Source organism: Sturnira hondurensis, unplaced genomic scaffold (genome assembly GCF_014824575.4).
Source record: "Sturnira hondurensis isolate 20B ecotype Veracruz unplaced genomic scaffold, ASM1482457v3 Scaffold0015659, whole genome shotgun sequence".
Taxonomy (NCBI): Eukaryota; Metazoa; Chordata; class Mammalia; order Chiroptera; family Phyllostomidae; genus Sturnira; species Sturnira hondurensis.
In genome coordinates, this window is record NW_028088290.1 from 2,193,447 (window position 1) to 2,206,462 (window position 13,016).

The 13,016-nt window shown below is 46.4% G+C and overlaps 1 protein-coding gene across 1 annotated transcript in view; it reads left to right on the forward strand.

Moving 5' to 3' along the window:
- Positions 1–13,016, forward strand: part of PANX1 (pannexin 1) — a 50,096-nt gene that overhangs the window by 20,546 nt on the left and 16,534 nt on the right. Inside the window, exon 2 of the mRNA XM_037065341.1 lies at positions 5,247–5,386. Coding sequence (XP_036921236.1) covers positions 5,247–5,386 — 140 coding nt within the window. The remainder of the gene's footprint in view (positions 1–5,246; positions 5,387–13,016) is intronic.

Sequence of the window (13,016 nt, forward strand, 5' to 3'; positions counted from 1 at the left end):
GGAATTTAAACTAAATTTTTGTTTTGCAAAATAAAATATTTTATAGACTTTAAAAATGCTATGTAGATGGTAATGATTATAATTGGTATAATCATTATTATACTCTATTTTCACTTTGTGCCTCAGAACGGCAAGCCCAGGACTTACTGTTCCCCTTGAAGAAACTCTCCTGTCTCCTTCTTTCTCGTTCCACCATCCATGACCCAGCCTCCGTCTATAACCTGTGCTTTATGTATCTTCTTCCTTGTACTTGGAAGGTGAAGATGACGACCCAGTTGAAATACCAGCTGTACAACCTCCTACCTATAGGATCTCATCTTTAAAATGGGGGCCAAAGTCCCCAGCAAGGGCTTGTTCCCTGTGTTTGCCTTCTACAGTCTCTCCAGTGTGTCATTCAGCTTCAAATCTATTCCATTTAAAAGTTCCTCTAAAGCTCTCTCAGCCAGTTAACTAGATCTCTCTATTCCTGTTTTTATTTTTTGTTAAACTTGTGGTTTGGATGAGTTTCCCTAACTCCTTAGGAGGCCTGATTCCTGTCACCTCATGGTTACATGTAGCATGTAAGTGCAGAAGCAAATCAGGAAATGTTTTTACCCGGTACCCTGAGAGAGAGGATAGATGTTCATCAGAAGGCACAGCATCTCACTCAGAACTCACAGTATCTAATGCAGAAGAATGAAAAGAAAACTTGTTAAAGGGATAAGGACAATAGCAAACTAGGCCACAGTCCCTCTCAGCGAGGCTGGATCAGGAACAGGGGGCCTGGTTGAAGCTGTGCTGGTGCCGTTGAGAAACCACTGCACAGGCTTGCCCTCTCTGGTCCTGTCCACCCTCAGGCCATGTTGTCCTTTGCTTCTCCACCAGCTGCTTCTGCAGTAGCCATAGGTCTAAGCTGCACCAAGGGCACCCTGGGCTGCCACTCAGGGAGAAGGTGTGACCCCCCCACCTTGGGCCAGAAAAGGGGGCAGGGAGGATGTCTGTGGTTAGGTTACTTACCAGCAGTTGATGTAGCTGTTTCCACAGTGCCCATGAACACAGGCGTCTTTCGTTATATCTGGCCACACACGCGCAAATATAAAGGCCACAGCTCCTTCTGCTCTCTCAGCCAGTGAAAATAGTGTTGTCTGTTGTTCCCAGTATAAACCTGAAACTCGTTTCTTGACTTCTGTACCTCTGTGAGGGGCAGTGCCTATCTCACTGAACCTCCTTGCTAGAGATCAGAGTGCTCACTCAGCCAACACACAGCAGAGTGGAGCAGCCAGAGCACGGGACTCAGGCCTGAGGATCACTGCGGGTCAGGGAGCTGTTTTCTCAGCTATCAAACATAGGACAGAGTTTTCTTACAGGGATACTTGAACATTGAGATAGTATGTTATGATAGTACTTTGAAATATTTTTTAAAGATTTCATTTATTTTTAGAGAGGGGGGAAGGAAGGGAGAAAAGGGGGGAGAGAAACATCACTGTGAGAGGTGTCAATTGCTTGCCTCTCGCAAGGTTGCCTGCAGTGGGGGCATGGCCCACAACCCAGGCATGTGCCCTGACCGGGAATTGAACCTGCGAGCTTTTGGTTCTCAGACCAGCACTCAGTCTACTGAGTCACACCAGCTGGGGCAAGTACTTTGAAATATTTAAAGCACCAGACACCTGTTACTTATTTGCTACAGGGAGCTGCATTAAGTTGAGAGAGAGAGAGAGACTGAGACTGACTGACTTTGTCTACCTTAATAACCAAGAGTTGAGATCTTAGTAGAGGAGATAAGACATACCTGTGTGTTTATACCACATGGTTGAAGGTGCCTCTGCATGTTTCTGGTGGTTTTCTAGGGCTCTGGGAGCTCACTGGGGAAGAAGCTTCATGGAAGAGGTGACCATCTGAAGTGGGTTGAAAGATGGGCTGTGGAGGTGGGCATAAAGGGGGACTGACTCAATAAGCAAGTATTGGAGAGAGGGCCCCTGGGCTGAAGGAAAAGTGTGAGGAAAGGTACAGATTTAGGAATGAATCAGGCCTGTGGAAGCCACAGCAATAATTGGATTGAATTGAAGTATCAGTTTGGATTTCTATGCTGTGCAATGGAGGACCCATGAAAAGTGTTGAGCCAAGCGAGTGGCAAGATCAGAGCTGAGATTTAGGATGAGTCATCTAGGGGAAAACTGGAAGCTTTCCTTACAGGAAAAGTACTAGGAAAGTACGTAAAACACCTGTTCACCTTTTAATATTATTTTGAAGAGTAAGTGAGATAAAGAAGGTGGGAGTACTTTTGTAGATAGGTCGGGATGGTCCAGGACCCAAGCATCTTAGCCCCGTGGCAACAGCCGAGCATCCAACATGGGTGCCTTTAAACCATGCTAAGCTGTCTTGTCCTGGGTGAAGGTATAGGGCTGCAGCACCCAGCACATGCTGGTCCCCCTGTACCCTCTTGCTCTGCCCCTTCCTTTGCTCCTGTTCTTCACTCCCAATTTGGTTTCTGCCCCTGCCTGGCTCTTGACTTCCTTTGTTTCCCATTTCAGGCCAGGGAGTACCCAATATCTGGGCTTTAATCTGTTTCCCCGGATTTGTCTTTGATATTCCCTGGAAGCTCTGCTTATTCTGGTCACTTGGAGGAACTACTTGTTCAAACCACCCAACTCTGACTGATCCCTGGTTCCTGGGACACCTCCAGCCTGGCCTTGCTGGAGTGACTGGACCAGTGGGGAGTGTTTTAAGAGAATGAGAGTTGGATACAGATTCAAATTCTGTTGTTGCCATTTTCTACCTTGAGTGGGGGATTACTGAACTTTGAGTTTGGGGTTCTTCCAGGATAAAATAAAGATAACATGGAGCTCTTTACCTCTACCTACCCATCTTCCTTCCTCCCTCCCTCTCTCTCTCTCTAGCTCTCCACACCCCCACCCTCCCTCCCTTTCCCTGCTCTCCTTCCCTCATCTTGGTTGTGAGGCTTCAATGAGATAATGATTTAAGAGCTGCTTGGTGTCCCATGAATATTGGTTGTCCGCTGTCTTTTCTTCTGACCTTTTATTCCAGATTTTAAAAAGAAAACATTTACTTGTGAGCCCAGCACATCCTCAGTCTCTGTCTCTCTAGACTCAGCTGCATTTCCTTTCTTTCTGTTTTGCAGAAGCTTTGGTATAAATAGTTTAGTTATTTATGCTCCAGTAGTTTCCACTGCTGCCTTGGGAGAGGTCCCTGAAGTCCCAAGACAAAACTTGAAGTATATCTTGCTCTAGAAAGAATATCACTGCATGTTGGCTCCATGCACGGGTTCTCATGAAATCCTAAAAGTGCATTGTTCATTTTCATAAAAAAAGTATCTGGACAGATGTTGACAAGCAAGCAACTTTTCAGAAACCATCCATCTATAACCTGAGCCCAATGGGAGGGAGGCCGTGAAAGGTTCTTCCCTGTCCCTCTTGGGTCTCTGCCACCATGCTCAGCAAGTCTTGGTGGGTGGAACAGCAGAGAAAGCATTTGACAAAAGTCTTACTTATGGGAGAGCAATGTGACTTTAGCCCCATGGTCCTGTGCTGTCCTAACGGCTCTATTTTTGTGAAATTTAAGAACTCAAGTGTAATAGGATAAGAGAGAGTTGGAAGGGACCTTGAAATACCTTACCTACCCTCCAACTCATATTTAAGCCATGCTTGGCAGGTAAGAACTTAAGAACTTAGCCTGTCATAGCATGTGATGGCATCTGACTTTCTACAGTGAGCTCCAGGAGCTTTTCCTGAGAAGTCCTTTCTCAATGTCTGTGAACAATATAGACACCCAATGAAGAAGACGGGGGTGCTCAGGGCCTTGCCTGTTGTCCCTACCACAACCAAGAATCTGCTCTCCGGACAGCATCCCCACCACGACCCTCTCCTGTCACGAGTATAAACGCCACCTCCTCCCTCAGTGAAGGTGACCCTTTGAGACATTTTATGTCCCAGGGACCAGGGAAATCCAGTTCAGGGTCTTTCTGCCATTCCAATCCCCTTCTCTAGGAAGGGAAGAGAGAATGGTTGGCATGCCCGCAGTCTGTAAAGCTGTAACCGGATATATGGTTAATAGTTACTTCATATAGAAGAATATACTGCCTATTAAGCAACTACTGGGAACCAGGCACTGTGCTAAGAGTGTAGACATTAATGTCATCACCCTTTTGGAGATCCCTGGCTTTGGAAGTTTAGGTGGCCTGAGCTCACCCAGCTATGAGTGGCAGTTAGGTTTCAATACAGTGCATGTCTGAGCCCAAGTGTTTAGCACTCCCTCACGCTGCACAGGATATGAAAGAGAGGATGCCTGCTCCTGGCCTCAGCAGCTGGTCCCTGTGCCCACAACACACACAGGCTCCTGTGCATGCTTGATGGGACAGGGAAGCAGGGCTGGGCTAGGGGCTCTGCCTGCTGTGAAGGAGGGGCACATGGCCTCAGCCCTGTACCCCAAGAGTCCCAGGCAGTTTCCCACATGGCCTGTGTGAGTCAGGAGCACATAGGCACTCAGGAGCATGAAGAGTCTTCCAGGTAGCTGGTAACAGTAGTGTTGGCAGATTGATGTAGTCCCCGAAAACAGTTCTGAACTGCCGGAAGAGCCAATTAATGGCAGACCCTCCAGCAGGACCCAGCTGTCCTGGTCCACCATCCAGCGCCCATCTCCCAGTCCGGGGGTTCACTGTCTGGAGGTTCACCATCTGAAGCTTCTGTCTTCCAAATGTAAGCTGCTTGGGCTGCAGCTTCAGTCTGGCCTTTTTTGTTAGAGGAGATGGAAAACTGATTTGTCACCCAGCCAAGTATTACCAAGTTTCCATTAGCCTTCTCTTCCGCAGGCTAGAAGTTCTTTGTTTCTCTGTTCTCCAAGGCCCTTTTTTTCTAGTCTAATTGCCTGCCCTGGCTCCCCTAATCCCCCTCCCTTTTCTCCATCCTCATCTCAAAGGGAAGGAACTCTGTGCATGTTTGCTGTGTACATTTTGGCTCTGGTTCTTTTCCTGCTCACTTTTTCTTTTTATGGTGGTTTCACTTCTTTCAAGAGTTTTTCCCCAACCTGAGCCCAATCTGCCATCATGACCAGTGTTGGCCAAAAGACTCAAATACTCAGCTTTCCTACAGACGTGGCTGTTTTGGTTCAGTTCCACCCTTACTCCTGTGGTAGTGCTCCCTGACTTAGCTAACACTTCAAAGCCTGAGGCAGGGAGGCCGCGAAGGGTGGGGTGGGAAGGGTCCAGACACTGTGCTTGCATTCATGGGGAACGATCTGTTTTTATTTCTTAGGTACACAGATAAGCTGTTTCTCCCCAAGTTCTTTCTCCTGGCGCCAGGCTGCCTTCGTGGATTCTTACTGTTGGGCTGCTGTTCAGCAGAAGCCATCCTTGCAGGGTGATTCTGGGAACCTTCCACTGTGGCTGCATAAGGTAACTGGGACATTTGCAGATTTCACCTGTTTATCTGTAGATGTGGGACCTGAGGCCCAGAGAAGCTGTGCCAATCCACGCCACACAGACACGTATTACCAACAAGGGCTGTAGTTCCAGTTCTACAACTGTAGCACTTTAAAATCTAAAGGAACCTCAGAGACACTTGTCCAGAGCCTTCATTTAGCAGATGGGGAAACTGAGGTGCTTTTGGATTTAAACTCCACAATGGCAGGCACCTCATGGGTCCTAGTCACCTTTCTATTCTTAATGCCCAGCAGAGCATCTGGCCTGTAGTGGGGTCTCAGTACAGTTTCAATGCCTGAATGAGCACTGTCAGATAGTGCAAGGGAGGACCCAAATATAGCTTTGGCTGATCCTTTTCCACCATGCACATGGCCTCTCGGAAACAGTAAGGGCCAACATAGAGTTCATTTGCTAGTAGACAGTATGTTACTGAGGCATGGAGAAGCCTAATGATAACTCTTTTCCTTTCTAATGGGTGCAGGTACCACAAGGAAGGGGAGACACTACAAAGAATACAACTGTGTCCCATAGAGAAGAGATACAGGCCAGGAGTTCTGTGGTCGGGGGTTGGGAGGTGGTTGCGGGATACATAGAGGCTGGGCCATGCCTCTATGGGCCAAAGTTGGCAGGTTTGTGCAAGACAATGTTCTGTGCATAATGAAGAGGCTCCGTTTGGTCTTCTCTGAGTTTGTGAAAGTAGGACTTTATTTCAGCCTGTCATTGTTTTCAACCACTGGTCCTCTTGTCCATCATGAAAACAGAATGTTTGTGTCTCTTCTGGCATTCTGCACTGGGAAAAGCATGGTGTTTTAGCTTCTGAAAGCCAAAGTCTGAAGTCTGTTTGATTCTCCCCTGCATTGGCCTCTTGCCAACACAGTCAACATCCTTATTTTTTTAAGTGAACAATTTAAGTCCTTGGCTTTGACTCAGGCCTGTTCCCTCATGTTTATGTATTGAGTGCCTGAGGCATGGTGATGCCCTACAGTGGCGCTCTTCCTCGAGGCTGGGCTTTTCTCTTTGACTTTCAGCCTTAGCTGTAGTTGCATCCTCATCAACTTTGCATGACTTTGTAGCCAGGGCAATAAGAAATAAGGATCTTAAGTAGGAAAGGGCACAGCTCCAGAAATTGAACAACTCTGTTTGCAAATCTCAATCCACACTGTTATAGTTTAAGTCTTTGTGTTATTATGGTCTTACGAGAATGGAAAAATTGTAGTCAGTCTCCAGGGTGGGCATTGGTAGATTCACAAAGGAAGAATGTATAGCTTGGGATTTTCCTTACATTAGAAAAGTAGTTAGAGATTGCAAAACATTTAGAGCAGGAAGAGATTCAAAGATTTTGATTGGGGTACATTTTATATATAAGGATAAGGGGACTTGAAAGGTCAACCCTAGGAGTCACGGGACTAGTTACTGGCTGTGAGACTAGAACCAGGTCTCTGGGCTCCCATTTCTCCCACAGGATGGGAGGGGCGTTCTTACAAAGTGGCATGTGGGGGGGCAAGCCTTAGGGTCCTTGTACTAGTGAGGGGTCATGGAACTCTCTTTCTGGAGGTGGTAGTCTAGGTTGTTTGCGTGGAAGTTAGGGACAGGGTCTGAGCAGAGCTCTGGCCAGATTCGTAGAGCTGGAGACAAGAATTGAAGTCAAGACCTGCCAAGTCGGAAGGACTCTGGTCAACAACCCATGTGTGAAAGGCCATTGCTGAGAAGTAAGAAACAATCCAAAATTAAACCACCCTCACAGGCACTAGAGATCTGGTGTGAATCATTTAACACCAGTTGAATGAGAAGGTATGGGATTGTCAGAGTGTCTCCAGCCTACCGGAAGCAAAACTAAATCCACCTCTCTGGAGGAAGGTTACTTCCTCCAGACATTCAGATTTTTGCTCCAGTTTTTCACATGTAATGTTCAGCACTTAATTAAAAATAAGTAGGGTTCACGGAAGCCAAGAAAAAAAAAACAGAACTAGAAACAGACCCATGGGAGACACGGATAATACATTGATCAGACACACATTTAAAATAATCATTAATATTATGTTAAAGAAATAAGATAATATGGAGAATTTCATAGGGAAATGGAAATACTCAAACTGAAAACTCTAAGTGTCAGAGAGTTGGGTTTTGCTAACATTGATTGAAGGCCTGCCATATACCTTCTAGTATGTTTGTTATCAGGGAACCACACATGACGTGGTCCCTTCCTCTAGAACTCACATGTAAAGAAGATACTGAGAAGGAATAAACAGAAAGGTAGGTGAAAAAAGGAGAGGTTATCATAGAAACTGAGGGAAGAATGTTTGCAGACAGAGCAGTGAACTCTGTTCAATGCTGCTGTGGAGAACACAGTGCAGTAAGTGTGAAACAAAATGTATTGGTTGTGGTGAAGTCACTGGTCACGCTGGCAGGAGTGATTTTAGTGGAGAAGTGGGCACCAGATGGCAGTGTGAGGAAATAAAGATGATGATCATGGACAATTCCTTCAGGTTTTTTTCCTTTTTTAGAAAATCTCTGACCTAGAAAGCAGAGCAACAAACTCGGCGGTAACTAGAGGGAAGGTTTTGGGTCTAGGAAGATTTGTTATTATGAGAGCCTTTTGAACATACTCAAATGCTGATGGAAACAAGGAGGTAGAGAAGAGGCTAACAGGCACTCTCTGGGGAGGGTGCACTTCCAAGAGAGGGGGAGGCAATGGTTTGTCCAGTTGGGGAGCAGTGGGGCCTTGAGCAACTGTGGAGGGTCAGGCCAGGCTGTAGAGGATCTTTGAAAACTAAAGAGGTGTTCTGGCTAAATGGGAGGGACACTGTGGGCCATCGCAGGTGTTTGAGCATGGTGAACATGGTGTTTCCCGGAGTTAATCCTCAGGGACGGTGTGCAGGAGGGAACAGAGTTGGGGAGAGCCACTTGGTCGGCATGGAGTGAGGATCAGGAAATGGAAAGGAAGAGACGTTGTCATTTCTGAGAAGGCAAAGAACAATCAAAGCACTTGGTGTATAATTGCTGAGTAAAGGATTACACCAAGGAATATTCAAGGCAATATCAGATGCTTAGACCAGGGGCCAGCAAACCTTTCTGTGAAGGGCCAGAGGGCAAATTTTTGCATCATGGCCAGTCATGGGCACTGTTGCAGCTGCTCAGCTCTGCCAAGAGAGAGGAAATGTGCACACTTGGTTGTGCTGAACTTGGCTCACGAGCAGCAGCGTGCCATCCCCTGGGCTTAGGTGACTGAGAGCAGTAGGGCTGGTGGGAAGGAGACAGATTCGGGGTGTCACAGAAGGTGGAGCCAACAAGATATACTGATTGGACATGGGAGGAAGAGAGAAAGATCAGATGCTAGGTGAAGATGAGGCCATTGGCTGCTTAGAAGAAGTTTGGAGAAGAAGGTTTAGGAGGAAAACCAAATTTCTGCTTAAACACATGAAATCAGAGATAATTGATGGCCCAGCGGGGTGTCAGGTAGGCAGTAGGCTGTGGTCCTGGAGATCTGAAGGTGGGTAGAGGCATAAATACAGGGTGGGGGAAAAGTGTGTTTACAGTTGTTTGTGTGGAAAAATAATAAATAAACGATACAGGAATGAGCTCCATGTTTCACATACAACAGTAAACCTACTTTTGCCCCAGCCTGTGTAGTGGATGTTGGAGGATAGATGGAGTTTAGAGCTGTGGGACTGGCTGGGGTCTTCCAGGTAGTGAACATAGACAGGGGCGAGGGCTGCTGGGAGGTGCTCTGACATTGAGGTGGTGGAGTAGGAGGCCTTGGCAAAGGAGGCAGAGCTGGGGGTGGTGGGGAAAATGGGAGGTATGTGCTGTACAAGTGAAAGACTGGGTACCCTATGAAGAAGGCCTGTGTCAGTGTAACAGCCCATGTCCAATGCCACCCAGAGGCATTTGGTTCTGCACTTGGCTGGTATCTTGGGTTCAGTTGTGTGCCCTAAAAAGATATGTTGAAGCTCTAACTGCATATACCCTAAAACGTGACTTTATTTGGTAATAGACGGAGTTAGTTAAATGCAGATATAATTAGTTAAGATGAGGTTATGCTGGAGTAGGCTGGGCCCCTGAACCAGTATGACCAGTATCCTTAAAAAAGGAAATTTTGAGGCCCTGGCCAGGTGGCTCAGTTGGTTGGAGCATCGTCCCAGTATGCCAAGATTGTAGGTTCAATCCCAAGTCAGGCCACATACAAGAGTCAGCCATTGAAGGCATTGTAAGAGCAGGTCAATGTTTTTTCTCTCTCTCGCTCTCCCTCCCACTCTCTTTCTAAAGTGAATTCTAAAAAATATTTTTTTAAAGAAGGAAATTTGGACATAGACATGCACAGAAGGAAGATGATGTAAAACCACGGAGAGGAGATGACCACGTGGTGACAGGCAGACTGGAGTTCTGTGGTTGTTAGTCAAGAAAATGTGGGGCTACCAGAAACTGGAAGAGACAAGGAAAGCGCCTCCCCTAGAAGCTTTGAAGGGAGCATTGGCCTGCAAGCACATTGAGTCTGGACTCTTAGCCTTTGGAACGATGAGAGAAAGCAATTTCTGTTGTTCCAAGCCACCTAGCTTGTCAGACGGGGTTCTGGCAGCCCTAGGAGAGCAGTGCAGAGGCCAGCGCAGTGGTCAGAGGGAAACCCAGAGTCCAGCCCAACTGGAGGATTCGAGCGTTTCTGTGGCTTTCTGAGCCAGGCCAGATTTGATAATCACATCTGCTTTATTTTCACAGTGACCTCTTTTTCAGGCTTTTTTAAAATTGTGACAAAATATACACAACATAAAATGTACCTTTTAACCATTTTTTGTGCGCAATTCAGTGACATTAAGTACATTCGCATTGTTGTGTGACCCTCACCACCATCCATCTGAACTTTCTTATCTTCCCAAACTGAAGCTCTGTACTCACAAAATGCTAATAACCCTTTTTTCCCCCTTCCCCCGCCCCCAGCAGCTATCACTGTTCCGCTTTCTGTCTCTTTGACTTTACCTACTCTGGGAACCTCATGCAAGTGGAATCAAATAATATTTGTCCTTTGTGTCTGGCCTATTTCACTTAGCATAATATTTTCAAGTTTCACCCATGTTATAGAATTTGTCAGAATTTCCTATCTTCTTAAGGCTGAATAATATTCCATTGTATTTACATGCCACATTTTATCATACATTCATCTCTTGATGAACACTTGGGTTGTTTCCACCTCTTGGTTGTTGGGAATAGTACCACCATGAACATAGCCCTACAGATATCTGTTCGAGTCTCTATTTTCAGTTCTTTTAAAGAGCAGATACCCAGATGTGGGATTGCTGTATTCTTCTTCAAGCTTAGAAAACTTTTCCTGTTGGTTTTTTTGTGTGTTTTTTTTTTTGGTTTGTGTTTGCTTTTCCATATTCAGTGGACTTGTACCTATTAAGATGACTGGGATCATGTCATGCAGAGGGGAACGCTGAGGACCACAGCAATTGATGCCTCGCCCAAGGTCCCATGGCCAGATAGTAGGGGAGCAAGGAGCCTCCTTCAGATTGCAGAAGTTTTTCACATGTGAAAATGTGCAGGTTTAATTTGCATGGCTTCAGAAGTCTGTGCTCTAACCTGTGGGTAAAAGTTTACCAGGTAGTGATCTTCAGCTTGAGCCTCATTGGGTCTTTCCAATACAATTGCTTCTAGCAGCAGAATCCACTATTGACTCAGAAGGTCCTTAGTTCAGGGTTGGCCTGAACATGTGTACCCTTTTCCCATATCTTTATTGCTTACCCTTGCTGCCTGTCTTTTCATGTAAAATCCAGGCTCCTAAGGTGTACTCAACACCCAGCTACATCATTTCCACCCCCTTAGTCATTGGTAAGATATCTCCATCCTAAGAGAAGGTCTGCCCTCCCAGACATCACACCTGACTCACCATTCTCTGTCTTATCTCCAAGAACTTTCAGATCATTTCCACTTGTCATCCATTGTTGTGGCCTCCTCGCTCTGAGTTCATTGTTACCTGGAACGAAATTAGGGTGTCACTGTCCCTACCACTGCCTTCTGCCTTCTGAGGCCCTTTCCCATGTCTTTCAGAGAAAATGGAATCGCTGACCTGAAAACACGCTCAGCTTCCTGCCAGCAGCCCTACCAGGTGTCCCAGTGGCAGCACCAGCTGTATCCCTCCTGTGTGATAAATGGAAGGGACTCCCTTCTCCTGACCAGAGGGCCCCTTTGTATCCCACTTGTGTTCTAGACCCCCCCAATCCCTGTTTGAAGGAATCCTCATCTCCCATTTTCTCTTCTGTGTCTTCAACCCCTTTCCACATGCTCTTCTTTCTGTTAACATTTTGGCACACTTGTTTCTACTCATCTGATCTTTCCCAGGTCACCAATAACCTCCCTGTTGGGAACTTAATTCTCACTCACCAGGGCTTATCCTACTTGACTTCTCTCTGATACCCAGTCCTGTAGACCATGCCCTCCTGCTCCACTCTTGGGGCAGAGTCTCCCTGGAAGAGTAATGCTCTTTGTTTTCTGTCCATCCCTGAGAAGCTGGGGTTCCCTTGGGGCTCTGTCTAGGCTACTTTCTTTTCTCATGCTTTAGCCTGTCCCTAGATCATCTAATCTCCCACTGGCCACCAACACCCAGATCTCTTTATCTCCAGCCCAGCCTTCTCTCCTGAGCTCCAGATCCACACACCCAGCTGTGCCCTGAGTTTGAACACTTGAAGGTCTGGCATGTGCTTCCAACACAACTTGTTCAAAACTGAACTCACGTTCCCTTCCTGTCCCTGCTGGGACCTGTGACACCAGCCAGAAATCTGAGAGCCATTCGACTCCTTCTGCTTCCTCTCGTCAGTTGCCAAGCCCCATCCGTTCTGCTTTCTTAAAAAGCTCTGAAATCCTTCATCCCTGCATCCACCACTCTAGGGCACCTGGTGGTCATCGCTCAACTTCCTGTGTTCCTTTCTGCTCTCCATTTCCACATAATTCCAGGGTTTTTTAATTGTTGTTGTTGGTTTTTGCCTGTCTGACTATCATTTCCCCAAAACAAACAAAACAAAAAAATTTCAAATCACTATGAAATGTCTCTATCTCTTTTAAAAAACAAACTATTTTGTATAATCGGGTTCACTCTCCCTCTGGCCCCTGTGAACCGTGCTGCCTCACTTCTAGATCCATCCTCACCACCCATGTGCTCCAGGGACCTCGACTTCCCTCAGGTCTCATGTTTCTTGGCTGTTTCAGACACGCTCTGCTGTGAAGACTCTTCCCCTAACAACTCTCCTCCCTCCCCCAAATCTGGCTAACTCCTTACATATTCTGGTCTCAGTTTAAATGTCATTTCCACTTAGAAGCTTCCTCTGAGCTTCTAGACCAAAGGTTGTTGTCAGTTAAAATTGCTTCCAGAGCCAGGTGGGTCAGTGTGAATCCTCTAGGAATGATTGTGGGGCCACTGTGTGGACAGCAAACTGCACACTCTGCCTAAGACATACAGGTCCTAAAAATAGGGTGCTGGATAAGCAAAGCACCAGTCACACCCCTTTCTGGTCTGGGTTGCTTGGTTGTATGTTCCCAGAGCATCTGTGCTTTTCCTGGAATCTCCCTGGGATATGTTAATTCTTTGCCTTAATTCTACTTCGCTGGTTGTTTA